General features: G+C 40.0%; 1 protein-coding gene across 12 annotated transcripts in view; it reads left to right on the top strand.

The window, feature by feature from the left end:
* Window positions 1-26,459, top strand: part of Wdr62 (WD repeat domain 62) — a 697,795-nt gene that overhangs the window by 450,273 nt on the left and 221,063 nt on the right. For all 12 annotated transcript variants that reach the window (XM_070087131.1, XM_070087133.1, XM_070087132.1 and 9 more), the window contains 2 exons: window positions 16,574-16,645; window positions 16,770-16,898. In XM_070087131.1, coding sequence (XP_069943232.1) covers window positions 16,574-16,645; window positions 16,770-16,898 — 201 coding nt within the window. The remainder of the gene's footprint in view (window positions 1-16,573; window positions 16,646-16,769; window positions 16,899-26,459) is intronic.

The following is a 26,459-nucleotide window of genomic DNA, read 5'->3' as shown; positions in this document are numbered from 1 at the left end:
TTTTTAGTTCTTTTTTATTTTTGGTCTCATTTAAGGGAATGGAAGACATATTACAGAAATAGAGATGATTTTGATTGGTTTTAGCACTGGAAATGGCGGGGGAAACTGAGCTCAAAGTAGAGAAATTTTAAAATTTTTTTGGCCTTTATTCAAGGGGAAAAAAACAAATTCACACGCCTAAAACCCAGCGGGGTGGGTCTAATATGCATTCAAAAATTTGGGGATGATATTTATCCAATTATTAGAGTATTGCATAACAGAAATCTTCTTTTTTTTGGGGTGTGAATAAAAATTCATTAGGAATAAAAATAAAAAAGGGAATTTATTAGTAAAGCCCTAAAAACGTAACTAATGAACAGGGGAAAATGTTATTTTAGTTCCAGGAATCCCTCATTGTTTATTCTGGCCCCTTTTTTAAAATTTGGGAATTTTTTTAATTTTGTGAAATTAAAAATTAACAATTTCCTATTTAAATTTTTGAAGTTGAAACATTTGGGATTTCATTTTTTTTGGTCAATTGATAGAATAGAATTACTAGTGAAATAGTTAAAATTTGTTTCACTGGAATAATGTAATTGGCCAAAAAGGGGAAGCCAAAGTCAAAAATCCCACCAGAATATCACTGACTTTCAAAATTCATGGGGCATAATTTAAACCAATTTTTTCCATCAAATTTCCTGTATTTTTTTGTTTTATTCCCTTCACAAAAAGATTCTCTACCATTTAAAAAAAAAATAAAAATTTTTTTTTTAAAATTTTTGGGACACTGGGGCACCACTTCAGATTTGGGCCTTGACCCTAAAGGGGGTTAAGGATCATGTTTGGCTTCAAGACGAAGTTTTTTGGGATTTAAGAAGAGTTTTAAAGGGAGGAATGGTGGTTTGAATGGGGTAAACCCCCAGGGAGCAGGAAATGTCTCTTTTGGGTCTAACCGGGACATAGACGGGTAGCTAGTTGAGGGAGGTCGGTTCCATTTTTTTATCCATCGGGAAAGGGGGATTTTCACCAGTGCTGGGGGAAAGTTTGGGGGCCGGTGCGGGGGTTTGAAGGGGGCAAATTTCTAAGCATATTGACCCCAATAATATTTTTTTTAGTAACACGATCTCTTTTTGGGAATATTAAGTTTTTTCCCCTGTGTTTTAAAATTTTTGACAGTACGAGGGAATTCCCGGGTTTGACCTCTTTGGGCGCTTTAAAATTTTTTCCCACCCCTCCAAGCTTCCAGTCAGACATGAGTGCAAGTAGTGGTCCCGGGATAATCAACCAATGATCTAATATAAGCAAGATACATCATTTTCAAATTTTAACATTAGCCCCATACCGGGGGTGAAACCCAGCCACAACTCTAAGTGCTCTCAGCCTTTGTATTGGCGAAAAGTCTCAAAAAAAGGTTCAAGTGGGTGGAACCTCAAAGCTTAGATACCTGTATTTTTCTTACATTTTCCTAGAAGAAAACCCACCATGCAACGGGGCCTGATTTAACTGTGCCTTTTGCCGAGGAGGACGCCTGTTGAGTATCTTTGTTTTTATCCCCGGAGATTTTTAAACCCCCAGGTCCCACCCCAAGGGGGGGTACATAATTAAGAATGTTTTGGGTTTTGGGAGAATGGTGGTGTGAATCATTATGTCATCAGAAAACCCAAAAAATGAGGGGGCTGGCTAGGCATGCATTGGGGGGGGCCCATTAATCAGAATATTTGGGGTGGAACTAATCACACCCCCCCCGGGGGTTCCTAATTCAAAATTTATTACATTTCCCATGTCCCTGAACAAAAACAGATGACTTTTTTGTTGGAAGGAAACCCTTTTAATTACCCGGAGAAGTCATCCTCCAAATCCATTCGGGGTTTCTAATTAATGATTACAGCCGGGAAAGAAATTTCAAAAGCGGATTTAAGGCCGGGGGAAGGTAGGTATGACGGTCATTGTGAGAGTGAGAAAGGGGTAATGCAATGATACACACTTCTCAGGCATGAAGCCATGCACCCGGGAGACAAAAATTTGCTTAATTCGTGCATAAGACGATTAAGAATCACCCTTTTTGAATTTTTTTTAAAAAGCAGTTAGTGGGGATATTGGGCTTGAGTTTTTTTTTTGGGCTTCGAATGGGAATAATGAGGCTATTGGTCCATGATTTAGGAGTTTCCCAGTGACGTGAACCTCATATAATTCAAGAAAAGGATTACCGGGCACCTTACAGCAATCTGAGTATGTTGTGGTAATACCATCCTCGCCAGGTTTACGGGGAGTTCCCCTTTATTTAAAAGGCGGCATCAATTTCATAATTAGTAAAGGAATGTTGGGCCACCCGCCTTTTTACATAGAGCAAACAATTTCATCCCTTGCATCATATTTGTCCAAATTTTGCCTGTGTGGTCCCAAGACTGTCATAGTTAGATGTAAAGCCCACCCCATTTAACCATTTGCCCGGGAAAGGGAGGGAAAAAAGGCTGATCTGCCCAGTTCGTTACTTTTAAATTTCCCCATTTATGTCCTCCATGCCCAGCAAATGGGGGGGAGCATTGAGACCACTGACAAATTGTTCCCAGTCTGTTTGCCGCAGTTCGGTTCAACCCCTCGGGGCAGCAGAAGGGGCTTTTTGGAAGGGGCCCTCACATTTGGGAATGATGCTTCTACAGGCTAGGCCTAGTCTGCAAAAGCGGGCATTTAAAAAATTCAAGTTTGGGAATCATTGTAATAGGTAGGGTTTTTATAAGATTTAAAGGATTATTATGGAAGTCATTTGGATTTAGAGTAGAAAAAAAGGTTTTCCCAGGGGGGCTCAAAGGGTTCTAAATTTCTCACAGGGTCATTGTTAAAGTCTCACAGAGGTACACTCATAGGAATTATCCCACCAGTAAACATGTGCAACAAAGTAAATATTTTGGGGATCAGGGGGAACTTTAAAAAGCCTTTTAATATCTCACCGGGGAGGATAGTATTACCAATTCAGAGAGGTTAGCCTTGGGAAATGATCAGACGCTATATTTTGTTAAAAATGGGACCACAGCGCCGTAATTTTAAAAGCCCAGGAAAGACGGATCCCTTTGAATATGTGGGGGTTTTCGGTCCCCCAAAATTTGCACATTATCATGACTGTTTAAGAGTGACAACAGTTGATTATCTTTCCCAACAAATTGAGAGTTTCAATGTTTTTGTGCCTTGCATTATAATCACCAATAATGAGAGGGTTCAGACTGAGACAATTTGGGGAGCTCCGAAATTTAAATTTATCAGCGGGAGCATTTTAAAAAAATATGTTGAGAGCAGATTTCCCAATATAAACTTAAAAATTCGGATATTGTAGCCCCTCTGTTTTCTTACAAAAGGATAAAGGGTTTTTTAAATATAAACAAAAAGAATTAGTAGTTTTTAGGTTATATGCAACAAATGATGGCAATTTAGGGGTTGGGATTTTTCTGGGGACTCTGAAATTTTGTAGAAAAAATATCAAGGGTTTCAGTGGTTATTTTAAAGGATGAAGGTCAAAAATTTTTTCCCTAAGTGACGAATTTTCCCAAAACTTAAAATAGACAGTTTATACTGGGGTTTGGTGCCATTATGAAAGTCCAGGGGTAGGGAAATTTATTTTCTAGCTTTAAAAAAATTTCTAAATAGCAAAAAGACATAATAGTACAATCATCAGTATTATTTTTATCCATGAGTTCCCCTTAATGATTTCCAAAAGGGGACCTCTTTGGGGGTCTTTGTTTTTCAGAAATCACGGAGTTCTTTTGTTTTGGAATGTAAGGAAGGGGACACTATCCCCCGTGACTCACCCTCCAATTTTTTTTACACTCATCACTGTCATCACATGTACCACTTCCCCCATTAATGACCATGATAAAACACCATTATCCCAAACCGGGGAATTCTACACCGATCTAAAAATACATTACACTCATAATTTGATTTTCATGATGGTCTTTACTGCCCTTATCATCTTCACTGGGATTTAAAAACCACTATCAGATTCATCATTTTTTAATTATTAAACCACTGCAATCATCAGGTTTTTCATCATCACCACACCCATTTTCATAATTGGCTGACAAAACTGTGGGGTTTATGTACCATTTGCACCCCCTGTAAGTTTTTCCTGGGGCCTGGGGTTTTTGTTTCAAACACCACTGTTTCTTCTCCAGTACTGTTATGCAGTTGCATGTTGTGCACCACCCCCCGGGAAATAGCTTCATCTGTGAGACCAAATGATAAAATAATGATTTTTTTGTTACTTTTTTTTCAATAATACACAAAAATGAGACTAATTTTGAGCACTATTTTTTAAGTTTTTCTTTATTTACTTTTACAAACACTGTTCCCCCGTGATTTTTTATAATTGTTGTTTACACACACAAACCATATAAAAAGTTGTTTATTACTATTTTTTTAAATTTTTTATACACATTTACAATCACAGGGGGAAAGCTTCTAGAAGTTCTGCAGCCCCGGGAAAATCTTTTTAGACATGGTGTCATGCACAGTGGTGCAGACCCTCACACATAAAAAAGAGTGTCTCTCGTTTTTGGGGATTTTTTTGTTGACAGATGTAACACCCTTTTGAGCCTTTTCTGGAAAGCAGAGCAGGCAGTTTTATTAGGGAAATGATCACCATGCTTCAGACGGGAAAGGGAGTTGTTGATAATTTGTTTTCTTTTGCAGGTGTTGCCCTTTGGGACTTGAAAATTATTTACCCGATGACAGACAAAAAAAAAATTCGCATATGGTGGTTTGTTTTCTGGTCCTCATCTTATACATATTTGGATTTAGCATGGAAATGTCCAGAAGATGGAAAAAAAGTTTTATGTACCACCTATAACCTTGCAAACACAATCCCGCAAACCCAATTTATGTCACATTTGTCCACTGGGGGCATATTGAGGGTCTAATCAATCAAGCTGCAGGAAAATGGGTCATTGCTGTCCCTTTTTGCTGCCTGCCAGTGTTTGTCATTTCATTCGGGTGAACTGATGACAACAGTGTGACATCTCATTTGTCATGCCACCAAAAAGCCAATTTCATTGCCAGCAAATGCCCGCACCTCACCCCCACGAAAATGCCACCCCCAAATCTGGGCATATGTTTAAATTTGAAGCACTGTGCCCACACATCTGTCATGTTACACGCAAAAAAAAACTGAGTGAGGGGTTTGAAAAAGTTTTCAGTATATAAATATGCCCTTTCCAAGGTATGGTTCTATCATTGTTCAACCAATACCAGAGATACCCCAATAACTTCCCCGGGGATTTTAAATGGAAAAATTATGTACACAGTAACATCCAGTACAAGACCACCGTAGCAGGCCCCAAAGAAAAAAAATTTATACCAAAACCCCTTCCCCCTTTTTTTTGGGGACTGCTTGAAAGAGAGTCTTCCTTTTAACAGAATCAAAAACTCGTAATAAATGCTTTTCCCGAAGGGATAAAATACATATTGAATTTTCTTCAGATAACACAAACACATTTCCCAATCTTTATCACCTGTGCTTCTGCCGGGCCCGGTTTTGTCTGGGGAAGTGAAGATACGGGACATTAGCACAAATCGATTCACTCGCCCAAAACCCGAAACCTGGGGGTTTCAATAGGGGGTCTGTTGACCAGTATGATTTTACAGTGTGCTTATACACATGTGGATAAGCATTATTGTGGCAAAGAAAAGATACATCTCAGCCAAGGCCCCCTTCCACTGGTGTAGACGTGATTTTGTGAAAGTATTGTGTTTGCCATGGTGTAATCAAGTATGTGTTGCTTTCCTGACAAAATTTCATCAGGGTTCCAAAAAATAACCTAAAATTCCCCGTTACTGGGGATTGTTTTCCCGTGTACAAGATGGCCGATTCCACTTTGGCTTTTTAATGTTTTGTGGGGGTTTGGGAACAAAAATTTGGGAAAACCCGAACCCGGGTGCTGTCTGCTGGTGGGTACTGAACATTTACAGGGGGTTGGGGTTTTAGTTTTGGGGGTGAGGTTATGGGTTTTGGAGGTTGGTTTGGGTGGGGGGGGATGGTGGGGTTTTTTGTAAAAACAGTTTAGGCAGCCCGGGATGGGGGGGCATGGCCCACTGCTGGTGCCTACTGCCGGCCCCCACTACCACCACCATGCCCCATTTTTTCATCCCAATTGCAACACAATCATCTTCATTTCCCCTATTGTTCCCTGTACAGCCATGAGATGTACCCCAGATGTACTCCTTCCCCGAGAAAAAATGGCACACTACCAGAGCGCATATATCACATATATACTGACGCCACTGGAGAATGTTCCACTTCACTATCCACTGGAAGTGTTTTCAAGAGCTTGTAGTTCATATTCACTATCACTTTATCACCAATGTCATATCTGGGGTCCGGATTTGGGAAAATAGGGGGTTTTTCTTTGTTTGGTAATAACTGAACGGGAACAAGACGCCCACAGCAGAGGGGGAAGGGGGGAGGGTCCCCCTGGTTTTTTCATTTTTACCGGGGATTATGGTTTAGTTTCGGGCACAACTTCATCAAAAATTTTTAAATCATCTTCACTGGCACTTCCATCTGTATTAGAACTGTCAATAAAAAAAAGGTCCCAACTTTGCCGAGGAGGAGGAGCTTTATACCGCGAGGCATGGGGAACAAGGCACCCTTTAAAAAAGGTTTCCCCAAAATTAAAAATGGGGCCCAGGGTTTTTTTTTACACGACACCATTTTTTCAAAATCTAGGGGGCCCCCCTTTTTTCCCCCCGATTTTAAAGGGTTTTTAATTTTTGATTTTGACGCCCAAAAACCCTGGGGGAAAACTGTACTTAAATAATGGAAACCCCGAAAGGGTTAACCCTTGACTGTTTCCGGGCGTGATATATATTTTCTTACAGCCAATGTGTTTGACGTATAACATACCCCAAAAATTCTAAAGGGTTAAACCCAAAAACCCGGGGAAAGCGGCCCCAGAGAATGGGGCTGTGTGGCCCTGTGTGCAGTATAAAAAAAAAACCTGCAGCAAGCAGTGCATAAGAGAAAAAATGGGGCCCTGTTTTTGGATTAGAATGCCGACTTTTAGGGTATTTTCATTTTTATGGTTATACAGTGGACCCGGATACTTTTTAACCCGTTTCTGAGAGCTCATCGATGCCGAATTATTAACAATTAATTTTTCCCTTTAAAAAATAATGGAAATCAAATTAACCTGCAAAAACCCCTGCAAAAAACTTGAAAAAAAATTTTACCACATGAAAAATTAAGTTTTTATAAAAAAACTAAGAAAAGCCCCAGTTAGTAGTACTTTAATAACCATAGAATAATGAACTTACCTTTTAAAGAAGATATGGTGATGATTGATGGATGGGGGGAGGGGGGAGGTTGGTTAATGTTTTTAAGGGGAATTTTTTTTCCCTTAGGAAATTGAGATAGCAAGGGCCTTTCCGGGGTTTTTTCCCTTTTTTCTTTTTAAAGCCACTTAGACCAGTTGGAGTCACGGGCCTCTGTCGCACAAAAATCTGTCCCAAAAGCCTTACCCCCCGCCTTTTCATTTATTTTTTAAAAATTCCACCAAAAAGCATTGTAATAGCCAAAAGGGATGGCTTGCAATGGCTGTGTTAGGGGGGATTTTCATTCTATAAAGGTTTTCAGTTCAAAACCCCCTTTGCACACATTTCCCCAATTTTTGAAGTAGGCCAAAGGGTTCCAAAATTTGGGATAGGCCTTTCAGGTTAGCCCCAAAACCCCTTTAAAAACTTTTTAATTTTTATATTTTTTCACCCTTTTTTCCCCAGGTTGGCACGAAAACTTTTTGGGGGCCCCTGGTGACTTTTTTTTTTGGGAGAAACAAACACCAAAAAAAACTGTGATAATTTTGGTTTTTGAACGTTAGATGCGAGCACACCCGGCTGGCCGAAAAACTGGTACTTTACGTACCCGGCCCCCATTTTAACGGGGGCGGGGGGTTTTTTCGAGTGGCGAGCAAAAATTTTTTTGAAAAGTATCAAAACCGATTTTAAAAGGGGTACCATGCCATCGAATGCCGGGGGTCCACTGTATTCTCATTTTCGTAGTCACATTTAATAGAATGGAAAGCATATTATATGAATGGAGGTGATTTTGATTGGTTTTGTGCAATAAAAATGTCCAACTAGCCATTCTAATATGCAGTCATGAATGGGTTGGCATTATTTATACATTCATTACAATATTGCAGTAGTCTGCAAAACGGTAAATCTTCTACTTTTTGTTTGAATAAAAATTCAGAATAGAAAGCAAGAGTAATATCAGAAGGGCCTCAAGACGTGACTGATAAACAAAAAAAAATGTTGTTTTAGAGGCAGGAATGCCTGCATTGTTTATTCTGGACCCTATTTTGAAATTGGCATATATTTTAATTTGTGTGAAATTGGCCAAATTGCCAGTTACTGATCACTTTATTGGGTAGTTGAAATTGGTAAATGGGCAGTTTTTGTACTCAATTGATAGAACAAATGGGGTTCTTAAGAAATAGCTATGAGTTTGGTCGACTGGAACAATGGAATCAGCCAAAAATAGGTCTCAAAATGGGCGAAATCGCTGATTCGTAAATATTGCTGAGGTCGTTAACGTCACAAGAGCGTAATTCCGTAAGTTTTCCATCAGATTTTGTACTTTTGGTGTCATTACCATCGGGAAAAGATTCTCTATCATTTCATAAGGAATTTTTTTTTTTTTTTTTCCCAGTATTTTGTGACACCAGGAGACACCTCAGGATTTGGGGTTGCGACAGTCAAAGGGTTAATGCAGCCCAGAGCCATATTATTACCATCAACATACCATGTTCACTGAGTGTGATCATTTCTAACAACTACCTTTAGATTCCATCATGAACAAAGGGAGAAGTAATGAATAATTCATGCCAAAAATTGTAAACAAAAGTGTTATATATTAACCCTTTCAGGGTCCACAGGCCCTCTCAGAGACTTGTTCTCAGGGTCCCCCCAATTTCAAAAAAAAAAAAAAAAAAACTTATGAAAAGTTAGAGAATCTTTTCCCGATCATAATGACACCAAAAGTATGAAATTTGATGGAAAACTTACGGAATTATGCTCTTGCGAAGTTAGCGGTCTCGACGATGTTTACGCATCGGCGATATTGCCCATTTTGAACCCTATTTTTGGCCAATTCCAGTGTACTAGTCGACAAAAATCATGACTATTTCGCTAGAACTCCATTTTTTCTATCGAATGAATACAAGAAACCACCCATTTATCAATTTTAACTATCCAATACAGTGGTGAGAATTTAGCAATTTTGCCAATTTCACACAAATTTCAAAAGATGCCAATTTCCAAATAGGGTCCAGAACAAACAAGAAAGACATTCCTGGCACTAAAATAAGTTCTCTGTTCATTAGTCACATCCCCAGGCCCCTCGTATATTTCTTTGGCTTTTCACTTTGAATTTTTATTCTTACAAAAAATAAAAGATTTACTGTTTTGCAGACTACTGCATTAGTGTAGAAATGGTATAAATAATATCAGCACACTTGTGAAAGAATATTAGACTCACCAGTTGACGTGTATTGGACACTTGGCATGATTTGTTTACTTTTGAACTTTGGTAAAAATCGAACATTTCTGCTACTTTGAGCTCAATTTCAAGGCACTTTTCATTGTAAAAGCAGTCAAAATCATCTCAATTTCTGTAATATGTCTTCCATTCTATACAATGAGACCAGGAAAACTAGAATACAACAATAAATACCATACAAAATTACAGTGCAAAGTTGCTGTTTTAATCCAAAAACATGGTCAAAGTTTTTTTTTTCCCATTACGCACTGTGTGCTGCAGGATTTTTTTTTATACTGCGCACACTGACCACATAGACCCATTCTTTCATATGTAGGCCCACCAGCTTTCTCTCACTAGATTTGAGGGCGCTAGAATTTAGGCATGCTAGTACTTCAAAAACCCTGGGGCATAAGCTGCACTAGTACGGCTGAAACCCTGCAAGGGTTAGGGGGGGTGACTTCGCCAAAGCAGATTCATGCACCTTTTTTTTTTCTGGTGCTGGACCAGAGAAAACTACTACCCCTCCATAGCATATAAACATTGCATGTTTATATGCTATGTAACATGTTTCTTATATAATTTTGAAGAAAATATCATAGATGGATAAATGCAAATGTCTATATTAATGTTAAATAAGACATTTAATGTGCCTGAGATTGATTATTATTATGTACTGGTCTCCCTCAACATTCGCGAGGGTTAGGGGATCAAGAGCCTCGCGAATGTTGAAAAATCGCAAATGTTTGGTGTCCCAATATATTGTAGGGAAATATAATACGATACTGCTTCCTTAACTTGTTGAACCGTGAACAATCACAAAATACATGAAAATGTCGTAAATTGTACTAAATACATACATGTTATGGTTTAATAACATGTATGTTATTAAATACCACTGCCTCCACCACTGCGAGTCCCTACTACCCTCCCTCCGACCCCTGCAATTGGTAGCCAGCCCTCCCACCAGTGTGGTGAGTGTTTTGTTTGTTCATTATTTGCTATTAAACTACAGTATAAATAATGTAAACCCATTCATGACTGCATATTGGAATGGCTATTTGGACAGATATTGGACAGTGACATCATATGTTTACTCTTGAACACAGCAAAGAATCAAACATTTCTGCTACTGCTAATAATAACAATAGTAATAATAATAATAATAATAAATATGATAGAATTGAAGAAGGAAATTGTACAAAAATAGGAGGGAGTGGTTGACACATTGTCAGTGTGGCTTTGTTTATGCTGGAGTGAGCATTAGTCTCCGTACTCTTCCAAGCAATTCACAATAGTTCATTGTGTTTGGTGCTTGTAGATTGAGTGCGACTGGAGTAGTAGAGGCAGTGGTTGAGGCAATGGTAGAGGCAGCAGTTGAGGCAGTGGTATTTAATAACATATATGTTATAAATAATAACAGTTCTTGTTATTGTTAATAACATGTATTATTATTATTATTAATAACATGTATGTTATTAAATACCACTTCCTCAACCACTGCCTCAAGCGCTGCCTCTCCCACTGCCTCAACTGCTTCCTCAACCGCTGCCTCAAGCGCTGCCTCGCCCACTGCCTCAAGCGCTGCCTCGCCCGCTGCCTCAAGCGCTGCCTCGCCCACTGCCTCAAGCGCTGCCTTGCCCACTGCCTCACCTACTGCCTCAATCGCTGCCTCTACCATTGCCTCAACCGCTGCCTCAACCGCTGCCTCAACCGCTGCCTCACCCACTGCCTCAACCGCTGCCTCAACCTCTGCCTCAACCGCTGCCTCAACCGCTGCCTCAACCACTGCCTCAACCACTGCCTCAACCACTGCCTTACCCACTGCTTCACCCACTGCCTCAATCGCTGCCTCTACCATTGCCTCACCCACTGCCTCACCCACTGTCTTAACCGCTGCCTCAACCGCTTCCTCAACCACTGCCTCATCCACTGCCTCAACCGCTGCCTCAACCGCTTCCTCAACCACTGCCTAACCCACTGCCTCAACCACTGCCTAACCCACTGCCTCAACCACTGCCTCAACCACTCCAGTTGCACTCAATCTACAAGCACCAAACACAATGAATTATTGTGAAATGCTTGAAAGAGTATGGAGACTAATGCTCACTCCAGCATAAACAAAGCCACACTGACGATGTGTCAACCACTCCCTCATATTTTTGTACAATTTCCTTCTTCAATTCTATCATATTTATTATTATTATTATTATTATTATTATTATTATTATTATTATTATTATTACTATTGTTATTATTAGCAGTAGCAGAAATGTTTGATTCATTGCTGTGTTCAAGAGTGAACACATGATGTCACCGTCCAATACCTGTCCGAATAGCCATTCCAATATGCAGTCATGAATGAGTTTACATTATTTATACTGTAGTTTAATAGCAAATAATGAACAAACAAAACACTCACCACACAGTGGTGGGAGGGCTGGCTGCCAGTTGCAGGGGTCGGAGGGAGGGTAGTAGGGACTCGCAGGTGGTGGGAAACTTAAATATGATTTGGTGGCTGGAAATTTGGCGGCTGGGAATTTGGCGATTGGGAATTCGCGATTGTGTGAAGCCCGTGAAAGTTGGAAACGCGAATGTTGAGGGAGACCTGTATTAGTATTATTACTATGGTGTTAAGAGTAGAGGGACACTCTTAGTGAACGAGTAACAAAGGCAGACTGAGTCACAAACATATGAGCGACCGCGTCCTGCTGGCAAGCGGATGCGTCTGGTACTGGCGATTTGTGAGCGGATGTATGAAAATGGGGAAAATTTTGCCAAAAAAGGTGGCTGAAAACTGAATTGTTCGATAACCAGACCAGACAAAAACTGGGATTCCACTGTACATCTGGATAAACTCTCAATCTTGTAAAATATTTTTTATTTTATTTTTTACTTGCTTTTGTGTTTTTAGTTGTCAATTCAATTATTCAGTGGTAACACCCCATACAACATAGTTTTCTTTGTTTCAAGATTTTGTCTTGCATACATATTTTTTGGTCAGTAGACCTTAAGTATAGGTTGTTGATCAATAATTGCTCTCACCACTAGTAGAAATAATTCTAACACAATAGTTTTCTTCGTTTCATTAATATTTTAGTTAGCAGGTTGATATTATAAGGTGCAGTGTTTTGGCGCAATCATTAAAGTACAGTACCATTAAACATTTACATTTTTCATATCTGTGGAATGACTTTTCTCTTATATTTCTCCTCTATCTCCATATCTCTTTACCTTCTTTAATATTTGCCAAGGGAAAATAATTTTTTTCCTTACCTTTCTATTTTTTTAGCAGAATATAGTGGAAATTGCTTCTTATTTACAGACCAGCATTCAGCTTATTGTAGTTAATTTTGAATGGTGCTTTTAACTCTAGACCAGTTGAAAGTGTGAAACTGGCCGATAGACATACAAATATAATGCAAATTCCATTTCAAGTGTGAGAGAGCTACAGTTAGAAATAGAATAATAGTTTAATTGGTTTTCTGCTAATAAATCTTGTCTGTTTTTAAGAACAATTTCTTTTAGTTGATCTTGTGTTTAATAGTTGTACGGCCAGCATTGTTGTTCTAGTAGTGTTTAATTTTCTTTTATAATTATCCAGTATCAAAGTGATAATTACAAAATAAAGATTTTGTTTTCCAAATTCTTCCTATAACAGATAGCCTGTATTCTTTTCTGTTCAAATGACATTAAAACATTAAAATTATTTACTCCAAGTATTTACTTAATTTTCTTTACCCAGTCCATGCATCCCTGCTATTAATAAAAGTGTAGTATTTTGCACCCATTTATCTAATTTATTCTCTTTCTCCTTTCATCTCAGGGATCACTTAACAGAAAGATGGTAAATGAATCTCACCTGTTTCCTGCTTGCCTTTCTTTTATACCTTTTTTTTTTTGCATGCTTAGTGGGAGGGTTTTGTGTACTACTTCAATTTTAAATACAATACTACTTAACTAATACTGTTACTGCAGTTAGGATTGTCATCATTATTATCAATGTTCACTTTAAACAAAAATGTGTTTCTCAGACACTTTCTGGTCATTATAATTATTCCAAGCTCTTGGTTTATCCCAGTTGTGAATCTCGTTGTCCTGTTATAAAAAGAATGGCATTGACAGGTGTCTTTTAACCCTTTTGGGGTGGGTCCCATTGTACTACAGCTTTGAAGCCCAGGTCGGTCCCATTGTTCTACGTGATAAGCTCAGCTCTCTCAGATAATCTCTGAGTGGTAAATTTGGACCTAGATATGAGAGAATGGGGTCTAACTGTAAGTGTACACCATATAAAAAAATCCTGCAATATGCAGTTCATAACGAGGAAAAAATTGCAACTGTGCTTTTGGTTTAACCCTTAACCCTTAAACTGTCCAAACTTAGATCTACGTTCACCTGCATGGCGCTCCGAATATTTTGAAAAATAAAAACATGATTTTTTGTTTTTAAATTAAAGAGGGCAATTTTCTGTGTGGTATAAGACCAAAAAAAAAAAAAAAGTTTAGGACCAGTACTTACTGAGAAATAAGACCATGTAGTTGGCTCTGGATGCTCACCTGACGGCAACATCCAGTCCTGCTGCTTGCAGAAGTGTTGCCGATTTACCTTTTTTTCTTGTTTTTATTTTAATTTATATAATTTTTATGTTCTGATAATTACAATTTATAATAGTTCTTGTGGTTTCATAGCCAATCTTTGTTCTGACACTAATATTATGTACTGAAATAGTACTCAGATTGTAACAATCACACTGACAGGTGAACATTTTCACCTGCCTTGGTCATTGACTATTGTCTAGAAATATGTACAAAGTATTTATAGGTCCCAGTAATGTTTTAGACATGCTGGAGTATGAAACTCCTTGAAGCATGGTGTTATGACAAGGGTCAGAATGTGCCCTGCTGGAAGAACCTTGCCTTTAATATATTTTTACTCTTGCACACAAACATGTCTTTGTATGTCTGTCTGTCTGTGTGCCTGCCTGTCTGTCCGTCTGCCTGTCTGTCTATCTGTACATCTATCTGTCTCTGTCTGTACCTAGCTCTGCTTATCTGTCTGTCCAGTTCAGCTTATCTGTCTTCTGTGTGTGCGTAGAGTATAATATGAACTCCTTGAATAATGGTGTTTTGACAACGTCAGATAACAAAGTGACATTTGATGAATGTGTGCTGCTGGAGGGGAAACCTTGCCTTTATATGTTTTTACTCTTGCACACAAACATGTGTCTGTATGTATGTATGTCTGTCTGTGTAGCTCTGCTTATCTGTCTGTCTAGTTCTGCTTGTCTGTCTTTCTATCAGCCTGTGTGTCTGTCTTTCCATCTGCTTGTCTCTGTCTCAGGGAGCGGCTGGTAAACCTGTTGGTTTGTGGTGTATGTGCTGCTCCCAGATTGCTGAGCAAGTGACACTGCTATTACTTGCATCATGTTTATTTATGTCTTATATCTACAAACACTGTATAGCACTTGGCCTGGAATTTTTGGGTTATCCTAGGTAATTTACATAATATATAATAACTGTATTTATGAGTACATGTGAGAGACAGAGATATAGACAGAGGTACAGATAGTGATATAGATAGACAGATATATAGATATAGACAGACAGAGATATGGACAGATGCAGACAGAGACAGCCAAGCCAGCCAGCTAGCCAGCCGAATACATAAGAACATAAAGAAGGAACACTGCAGCATGCCCACTGGTCCATGCAAGGCAGGTCCATATCACCCCCAGCTTAGACCAATGACCCACCTAGTCAGGTCACATCCACTGAAAGAAGGAGCACAACATCTGACTCTGTAGCACAAGCTAGTCAGGTCCAACTCACACCCACCCACACCCACTCAAGCATTTATCTAACCTATTTTTACTTTCCTCTTTAAAGGTGAGTGTTAATATGACATGAGTGAATCACTGGTGTTTGCCACGCTATTTGCTCTAAATGGCGCTCAGTTGAACTGGTGCTCCCACAAGGTACTAAGTGGTCCCCGATTTTTTTCATAGTGCGCACACTGAGTGCACAGACTCATTCTTTCATATCTAGGCGAATCAGGCCTATAGCACCAAATTTGAAGGAATGAAAAATAAAACGTCGATATATGCTTGGAGCACTCTGCACGTGCATGTATATCTATTTGTGGACAGTTTAAGGGTTGAAACAGTGACTTTCCAGTGTATTTCCATAGGGGTTTTATGGTTGTATTCTCAGTTTCTTGGTCTCTCAATACAACGGAAATGTTTGATTTTTGCCGATATTCCAGAGTACACAAATTACATCACTCATCTAATATGTGTTCACAAATGCGCTGTCAATATTACAGTTATTACAGTAATTCAGTATTCTGCATAATGGCAAATCTTCTATTTTTTGTGTGAATAAAAATTCAAAATGGAAAGCAGGTGTAATATAGGAGAGGCCTAGGGATGCAACTAATGGACAAAGGAAATGTTTTTTTAGTGCCAGGAATGTCTATTTTGTTTATTCTGGACCCTGTTTTTAAATTGACAATTTTTTTTTATTTTGTTTGAAATTGGCCAAATTACTGATTTCTGATCACTGTTGGGTAGTGAAAATAGGTAAAGGGGTAATTTCTTGTACTCAGTCGTTCGAATAGAAGGAATACTAGTGAAATAGCTATGAGTTTGTTTGACTGGAACAATGGAATTTTCTGAAATTAGGGCTGAAAGTGGGTGAAATCGTTGATATGTTAATGTCCCCGAGACCACTAACTTTGCGAGAGGGTAATTCTACGGGTTTTCCACCAAATTTCATACTTTTGGTCTCATTACTTTCAAAAGAAGGTTGTCTATCATTTCATGAGTTTTTTTTTTTTTTTTTAAATTCTCCGACCCTAAGAGCAAGTTTCAGATCAGGGGTCCCAACCCTGAAAGGGTTAACTGGAGCTGGGTGCAAAAATCATAATGTATTTTTTGGCATAAATTAATAAACTTTGTTTTAACTTTGGCTTTCTATAAGAATATATGCACTTTCTCTTTAAATACATATTTACATGGGTATAATGGTGTAAATACTTTTACTGATAATTTAACTGCACATTACATTATTTCAGACCCCACAGAATGAAGTCTGGTTTTCCCGTGGCCACAATGTTGCAGGAAAAACTACATTATATGATATGGAGGTGGGTAAACTCATATGTAAGTAAGATTGTGACTCAGAAGTTGATCATTTTATCCTCTACATTTATGTTGGATTTTGAAGTTTAAAGTTCAAGGATAAACTTACAAGAACATTAATTTTTTCAGGTTGATCATGGTCAACGACATGTCCTCACAGCTTGCCAGGATCGTAATATCAGGGTTTATAATGTTAATACTGGCAAGCACTCTAAAACTTTCAAAGGTTCTATTGGCGATGATGGAACTCTGATAAAAGTAAGCAAATAAAATGATATACATTAAGTACTGTAGCATAAAATGTCAAGTACGTACAATGGAACCTCGGCTTTTGAATGCCCCTCCATGCTAATTTTTCAGGATGCAAACAGTTACTTGATCGATTTTTTGCTTCTGGATATGAATGAAATTTCAGGATTCGAACTTCTCCCTCAAGGGAGGTTCCTTGGTGAGGAGCTCTTGGTCAAGGGAATTGGATCTGTGCTCCACTTACCTAAATTAATGATAATAATAATATGTAATAATAATAATAATAATTATTATTATTACATTAAGTACTACTAATAATACACTGCAGCAGGCCTGTTGGCCCATACTAGGCAGGTCCTTCACAGCCCATCCCACTAACAGAATATTTACTCAACTTAATTTTCAATGCCACCCATGCAATAAGCTTTGATAATTTTAGTTACTCGTGTGCAGGTCCCACTCACATCCAACCCCTCTCACTCATGAATTTATACAACACAAATTTGAAATTACCAAAGGTATTAGCCTCAATAACCATACTAGGCAGATTGTTCCACTCATCAACATAAGAACATAATGCTGCATCTGATGATGTACAGAGTGGGGTTATAGAGTCTAGAATATTGGGTAGCTCGGAAGGGAGATTGGATAAGTTTGTGAGCAGACCTTCTGCAGTGTTCTTCCATTCCTATGTTCTTATGTGGGATAGCGATGAAGAAGTTTCTTGGCAAGTGGTTCAGCTATGTTATAGAAGCCACTATTCTGGTTGAAGTTGTCGGATATAGAAATAAGTGATGATTCCAGGTTGTGTGAATTACGGTGTTGTACACACGCATTCCTTGTATCGTCAGACCTGCTTGCATATTGGTGTTCTGAAATACATGTTTGGAGGTCCCTTGATGTTTTGCCCACATATAATTTGTTGCAGTCATTACAAGGTATTATGTATACCCCTGCAGAGGGTGGAAGCTTGTCCTGTCTATCACTGGTAATGTCCTTGATGGCTGTGGTTGTAGAGGTAGATACTTGGAATGAGGTATTGGAAAAGATGTTGGAAACGTGTTTGGCAATGGAGTTGGTGGGGAGGACTATGTATCTCTTCTTGGCAGTGTCTTCTCTGGGTGTGTTGAAGATGTTTAATGCCCGTCGTCTGCAGTCTCTGATGAAGTGACGAGGATAGTGGAGTTTAGAAAATACTTGTTCAATTATAGTGCATTCTTCCTCGAGAAACTCATTGCTGCAGATTCTGAGTGCACGCAGGAAGGAGCCTATAATTACACCACATTTAGTTTTGGTGTCGTGGTGAGAGTAGAAGTGGAGAAGATCGTTTTGGTTGGTGGGTTTTCGATAGACTTTAAAATGAAGTTCGTGGTCAGCTTTGCAGAGAAGAACATCAAGGAAAGGAAAAGTGTTGTCGGCTTCATATTCAAGTGTGAACTGAATTGAAGGCTCGACCTGGTTGAGCTTGTCTTGGAGAGCTTGAAAGTTGAAGCGTCTAGGAGTTAAAAAGAAAATGTCGTCAACATAACGGAGCCAGGTGACAGACGAAGGAATAATGGCGGAGAAACGTTCGGCTTGCAGAGGTTCCATGTCTAGGTTCGCCAGGACCGCACTGAACTTAAACAATGCTACAAAGGAAGCTTTTCTCCAAGCCAGAACACTAGGCACAACACTCCGGGGCAACATGAACAGACGCACCGCTGAAATCATTTGCAGCAGAGTTACCACAGCAAATGTTCAACAGAAGATCGGACTTACTAGGAAACTACAAACACTCTGCGATAATAGTAATTGGAAAAGTTTAGGAAGGCCTGAAATTATTCAAAATCTTTCATCTCGTCCACTGTCAACCACAGAAACTGAAGCCCTCAGCTTAGGCCTCAAATTCGCAACAGGAATTACGAAACCAAAACAAGACCTCAATTTCATCGCCAAAAACTACAGACACATTGACTCCGACTTCCAAAAAGGTTACCTTCAAGGCATCATCTCAGCAGCCATCTCAACACGCAGCTCCCCAGTCATACCTCGACGTTACGTCAATGCACTCAAAGGTTTAGCAGAAGACACGACCATCAGGGTCACCACTGCTGATAAAGGAGGTGGTGTTGTTATCATGAACACTGACGATTACAGGAATAAAATGCTCAACCTACTTAATGACCCAGATACCTACAAACCTCTCACAACTAACCAAGTGGACAACCTTACTAAAACTTTTCTTCAAAGGACTCGCCGCATTCTGAGGGTCTCAGAACAAGGGAAGAAACTTCTGCACGCCATGCCCAGCAATCCCAGACCTGCCAGAATGTACGGTCTGCCAAAAACTCACAAGCCTAGTATCCCACTGAGGCCCATATCCTCGGGAATAGGCAGTGCTCCCCACCAGCTCTCAGGAATTCTCTCAAAACACCTCTCTAAACTCTTGGGCACTATCAGTCCAGCACATCTCAAACACTCGGGTGATCTTCTCAATCGCATTCGCAACATCAACATCAGGAACAAGAAACTTTCCAGCCTTGACGTAACTTCCCTTTTCACCAACGTGCCTACTACACAAGCCATCGATCTCTTGCGCAGGAAAATTGACGATTCACTTGATCTTCCTATTCCAGCCAGCGATTTCATCGACCTTGTTGAACTATGTGTTGGCTTTACGTGTTTCTCTTTTGAAAATCACCTCTTTCAGCAGACTTTTGGACTACCCATGGGTTCACCACTCAGTGCGGTCCTGGCGAACCTATACATGGAACATCTAGAAGCCGAACATTTCTCCACCATTATTCCTTCGTCTGTCACCTGGCTCCATTATGTTGACTACATTCTCCTCATAACTTTTAGACGCTTCAACGTTCAAGCTCTCCAAGACAAGCTCAACCAGGTCGAGTCTTCAATCCAGTTAACACTTGAAGAAGAAGTCGACAACACACTTCCTTTCCTTGATGTTCTTCTCTGCAAAGCTGACCATGAACTTCGTTTTAAAGTCTATCGAAAACCCACCAACCAAAACGATCTTCTCCACTTCTACTCTCACCACGACACCAAAACTACACGTGGTGTAATTATAGGCTTCTTCCTGCGTGCACTCAGAATCTGCAGCAGTGAGTTTCTTGAGGAAGAATGCACTATAATTGAACAAGTATTTTCTAAACTCCACTATCCTCGTCACTTCATCGGAGATTGTAGACGACGGGCATTAAACATCTTCAACACACCCAGAGAAGACACTGCCAAGAAGAGATACATAGTCCTCCCCACCAACTCCATTGCCAAACACGTTTCCAACATCTTTTCCAATACCTCATTCCAAGTATCTACCTCCACAACCATGACCATCAAGGACATTACGAGTGATAGACAGGACAAGCTTCCACCCTCTGCAGGGGTATACATAATCCCTTGTAATGACTGCAACATAATACGTGGGCGAAACATCAAGGGACCTCCAAACACGTATTTCAGAACACCAATACGCAAGCAGGTCTGACGATACAAGGAATGCGTGTGTACAACACCGTAATTCACACAACCACTTGATAAACTACAGAAACTCAAGACTTATCGCCACAGAAGACAACACTCAATACCAAAGAATCCTGGAATCATCACTTATTTCTATATCCGACAACTTCAACCAGAATAGTGGCTTCTATAACATAGCTGAACCACTTGCCAAAAAACTTCATCGCTATCCCACATAAGAACACAGGAATGGAAGAACACTACAGAAGGTCTGCTCACAAACTTATCCAATCTCCCTTCCAAGCTACCCAAGATTTTAGACTCTATAACCCCACTCGGTACATCATCAGATGCAGCATTCTCCACCTGACCTCAGCATTCTGAACCTGACTATAAATACTCGAGTACCGTCCACCCCAGGTAGATCTGTTTGTGACTTGAAAAAGCCCACTGTGTGGGTGAAACGTTGTCAATAAAGGATCACATTATACTGCATGTGTGTGTATATTTCCATAAGAACATAAGAAAGGAGGAATGGTATACAATACCGACAAAATGAGATTAAGACACATGTGCAACATCTGGGTATCTTTTTTGTAGACGTTTCGCCATCCAGTGGCTTTATCAATACAAATTCTAGGACATAACTTGAAGACAGTAGAACTATGTACAGAAGATGAGGTAATCAGTCCCTCAACCTAGGAGTAGGTGCGAAGAGCACCATAGTCGTGGAGATTCTGAAGCAGAAGAAAGGATCCTGGCGCTTATATAGTAACGTCAGGTGTAGCAGACGAGGGCATATTCACTGGTAGGCGGGATTCCCCAGTGGAAGTAGGTCCTTCCCAAAGAGATGGGTTAGTTGTAGTAGTAGTAGTAGTTGTCGTAGTCGTGAAGGCTATGTACATGTCCTCAGAATTAAGATTCCATGATGTTGCAGTGTCTGACAAGTTGTGTACGAATGGTATACAATACCGACAAAATGAGATTAAGACACGTGCAACATCTGGGTATCTTTATTGTAGACGTTTCGCCATCCAGTGGCTTTATCAATACAAATTCTAGGACATAACTTGAAGACAGTAGAACTATGTACAGAAGATGAGGTAATCAGTCCCTCAACCTAGGAGTAGGTGCGAAGAGCACCATAGTCGTGGAGATTCTGAAGCAGAAGAAAGGATCCTGGCGCTTATATAGTAACGTCAGGTGTAGCAGACGAGGGCATATTCACTGGTAGGCGGAATCCCGCCTACCAGTGAATATGCCCTCGTCTGCTACACCTGACGTTACTATATAAGCGCCAGGATCCTTTCTTCTGCTTCAGAATCTCCACGACTATGGTGCTCTTCGCACCTACTCCTAGGTTGAGGGACTTATTACCTCATCTTCTGTACATAGTTCTACTGTCTTCAAGTTATGTCCTAGAATTTGTATTGATAAAGCCACTGGATGGCAAAACGTCTACAATAAAGATACCCAGATGTTGCACATGTGTCTTAATCTCATAAGAAAGGAGGAACACTGCAGCCAAGCCTTTTGGCCCATACTTGGCAAGTCCTTCACAAATCCAGCCCACTAACAGAAATGCTACCCAAGCAATAAGCTTTAATAATCCTGTGATAAATGGTTTAATAATCCTATTTAATCATGATGTGCAAGTCCCACTCGAATCCAACTCCTCTTACTCATGTATTTATCCAACCTAAATTTGAAATTACTCAAGGTTTTAGCTTCGATAGAACCTTGGGTAGCTTTAAAAAGAGATTGGACAATTATGTGAGTGGGAGGGGATGGGTATGATTGGTGTCATGGGTACATAATAACATTAGAAAGGAGGAACACTGCTGTAGGTCTGTTGGCCCATACTAAGCAGGTCCTTCACAGATCTAACCCACTAACAAAATAAACGTACCCAAGCAATAAGCATTGACAATTCTATTTACTTATCTTGACTGTGTGCTAATGGAGATACAGGAAGCTGACATCGAAGAAATTCTGAACACTGACAATGATGCACATGTTGTGCATTCTTTAAGTGATGGTGAAATTAGATGAATTGTGATATATAAATAAGCCGTAGAGTTGATATTAGCATCATATTGAAGTATTTTGGAAATGAATGGTATAAAATACCGACACAAGGGAAATATAAACACGTGCAGTTTAATGTGATCCTTTATTGACAACGTTTCGGCCACACAGTGGGCTTTTTCAAGTCACAAACAGATCTACCTGGGGTGGAAGGTACGCGAGTATTTATAGTCAGGTTCAGAATGTTGAGGTCAGGTGGAGAATGCTGCATCTGATGATCTACCGAGTGGGGTTATAGAGTCTAGAATCTTGGGTAGCTTGGAAGGGAGATTGGATAAGTTTGTGAGCAGACCTTCTGCAGTGTTCTTCCATTCCTATGTTCTTATGTGGGATAGCGTTGAAGAAGTTTCTTGGCAAGTGGTTCAGCTATGTTATAGAAGCCATTGTTCTGGTTGAAATTGTTGGTTATAGAGATTCTGGTTGAAATTGTTGGTTATAGAGATAAGCGATGATTCCAGGATTCTTCGGTATTGGGTGTTGCCTTCTCTGGTGATAAGTCTTGAGTTTCTGTAGTTAATTAAATGGTTGTGTGAATTGCGGTGTTGTACACACGCATTCCTTGTATCGTCAGACCTGCTTGCGTATTGGTGTTCTGAAATACGTGTTTGGAGGTCTCTTGATGTTTCGCCTACGTATAATTTGCTGCAGTCATTACAAGGGGTATACATAATCCCTTGTAATGACTGCAGCAAATTATACGTGGGCGAAACATCAAGAGACCTCCAAACACGTATTTCAGAACACCAATACGCATGCAGGTCTGACGATACAAGGAATGCCTGTGTACAACACCGCAATTCACACAACCATTTAATTAACTACAGAAACTCAAGACTTACCACCAGAGAAGGCAACACCCAATACCGAAGAATCCTGGAATCATCGCTTATCTCTATAACCAACAATTTCAACCAGAACAATGGCTTCTATAACATAGCTGACCCACTTGCCAAGAAACTTCTTCATCGCTATCCCACATAAGAACACAGGAATGGAAGAACACTACAGAAGGTCTGCTCACAAACTTATCCAATCTCCCTTCGAAGCTACCCAAGATTCTAGACTCTATAACCCCACTCGGCAGATCATCAGATGCAGCATTCTCCACCTGACCTCAACATTCTGAACCTGACTATAAATACTCGCGTACCTTCCACCCCAGGTAGATCTGTTTGTGACTTGAAAAAGCCCACTGTATGGGCAAAACGTTGTCAATAAAGGATCACATTAAACTGCATATGTGTTTATATTTCCATTGAAGTATTTTGTTGTGCCTCCTAAGAGCAGGAATTCCGCTGGAACTGATTAATGCCATTTCAATTAATTTAAATGAGGAAAATTGACTCAGCATACGAACAAATCGCTATACAAACGAAGTCATGGAACAGATTAAATTCTTAAGCTGAGGTTCCACTGTACAATAAAATCTCTCCTAGAAGAAGTCATGGAAGGATATTTCTAAATTGTAGATAATAGAAATAGAGCAAAAAAATTCAGACTTCAAACCCAATAAATACTTCAGAAAACATTTTCTCTATTTCAGAAACTAGTAAAATGTATAGATTTTATAAACTAAAATTTGAAATTTGAACCTTTTGCTCCTGTTTGTTATTTCTGTACTTTGGAAGTGGTACCGAGTTCAAAATTTATACACGAATGTGTATAAATTTTGGGTAAAGGAGGTTTTGTGTGCGAGGGGCTTGGACTTCCAGCAGGCATGCGTGAGCGTGTTTGATAGTAGTGAATGGAGACAAATGATTTTTAATACTTGACGTGCTGTTGGAGTGTGAGCAAAGTAACATTTATGAAGGGGTTCAGGGAAACCGGCAGGCCGGACTTGAGTCCTGGAGATGGGAAGTACAGTGCCTGCACTCTGAAGGAGGGGTGTTAATGTTGCAGTTTAAAAACTGTAGTGTAAAGCACCCTTCTGGCAAGACAGTGATGGAGTGAATGATGGTGAAAGTTTTTCTTTTTCGGGCCACCCTGCCTTGGTGGGAATCGGCCAGTGTGATAATAAAAAAAAAAAAAAAAAAAAAATAATGTGCCTCCCCACGTCTGTCGGGTCAGGGTAACATCTCGTCTTGGGTGTGTTCTTCCCTTTCTAATGCCCATTTCCTTCTCTGCTTTACTCTTGTAGATGAATGGTTCAGGCAAGTGAAGAATTCCTAACTTGTGTTTTCTTGGCTCCTGACCCCTTCTCAGGTTATTATGTGGGAGCTCATTGATGGACAGCTAGGCCATTTTCTAGTTAGTGCTTGATAAACCATACCACGGGCGGGGATAGAACCCGCGATCGGAGAGTCTCAAAACTCCAGACCATCATGTTAGCTACTGGACCAGCTAGCCACAGTAAGATTCGTACAGTTGCTAACGTGATGGTCTGGAGTTTTGAGACTCTGATCGTGGGTTCTATCCCGGCCTGTGATATGGTTTGTTTGCATTCGTGTCATTACGATTTCGTGAGTCACGTTAATGGCTTTGAGGGGACTTGAGCTAGAGTTCGTCACAGCCCCGCTACCTGGAGATTAATCTGTAAAAACTTGCATTTGTGGTCACAGTGGTGCCTATGCTAACCTTCCTGTGGTGTAGAAATATACCTAGTTGGATGAATCTTATTGTGGCTAGCTGGTCCAGTGGCTAACGCAATGGTCTGGAGTTTTGAGACGCTCTGATCGTGGGTTCTATCCCCGCCCGTGGTATGGTTTGTTTGCAATCGTGTCATTATGATTTTGTGAGTAATGTTAGTGCTTGATCATTGGGGGCATCATCTTTGTCCTTGAGCTGTCTTTGTAGTAGAGTGGACCCCTGTTCGCAATGCTTTCGGTATCCGATAAATCCGGTATCCGATGCATTATATTGCAAAAAATTTGCCTTGGTTCTCGTTACAAAACCCGGTATGTGATACGATTCGTATGAGATGTGTCCATGTGTGGCCTGAACTGCCCCATGTGTGCCAGTGTTTACAAGCCAGCCAGTGTGCGCGCATCTAGGGATACATTCGGTGCATTCCATATTATCCATATTATCACTTGCTTTTGGTGCTTGTTTCTGCAAAATAAGTCACCATGGGCCCCAAGAAAGCTTCTAGTGCCGACCCTGTGGTAAAAAGGGTGAGAATTAGTATGGAAATTAAGAAAGATTTTGAAGGGTTTGGGACTAACCCTGAGAAGCCTATGCCAGTTGTGTAATCCATTGTGCCTACTTCAAAAATTAAGGAAATGTGTGCAAAGTGGGTTGAACTGCAAACCTTTATGGATGAAAATCACCCTAACACAGCTATTGCAAGCCGTGCTGGTGACTATTACACTGACAATGTTGTGAACCACTTTAGGAAAGTCATAAAGGAACGAGAAGTACAGGCCTCTATGGACAGATATGGTGTCCAGTGACTCTCAAGCTGGTCCTAGTGGCATTAAAAGAAGAAGGGAAGTAACCCCGGAAAAGGACTTGCTACCTCAAGTCCTAATGGAGGGGGACTCCCCTTCTAAACAATAGGTTCAACACTCTCCCCTCCTCCCATCCCATTAATCATCACCAGATCTTCATTAAAGGTAAGTTTCAATTGTTCTATTGTTATTATTCTATTGTTATTGTTGTTATTGTAATTATTCTATTGCATTAAACTTAATATTTCATGTGGTAAAAAAAATTTTTTCATACTTTTGGGTGTCTTGCACGGATTAATTTGATTTCCATTATTTCGTATGGGGAAAATTTATTCGCTTTCCGATAATTTTGGTTTACGATGAGCTCTCAGGAATGGATTAATATCGCGAACCGGGGTCCACTGTACTCTGGTTTAGCCCCTTTATGGGTCTCTTCATCTTTCGTTTGGAGAGCTTTTTCCCATCAATTTTACCTCCACAATATTCATTCAGCATTGTGTATCTCCTTCCAACTTTTGCCCCATCTCCATCTTGGGATACTAGGGGGTTCTGGCTCTGTTTGCAAGACCTCTGTTCTGCCCCAGCTTTTTTCCTGTAGTGTTCCATGGCTGCCCCTCCTTTGGATGTTTGGCAT

Source organism: Cherax quadricarinatus, chromosome 21, assembly GCF_038502225.1.
Source record: "Cherax quadricarinatus isolate ZL_2023a chromosome 21, ASM3850222v1, whole genome shotgun sequence".
Lineage (NCBI taxonomy): Eukaryota > Metazoa > Arthropoda > Malacostraca > Decapoda > Parastacidae > Cherax > Cherax quadricarinatus.
Note: the sequence above shows the minus strand (reverse complement) of the source record. Positions and strands in the feature narration are given on the sequence as shown.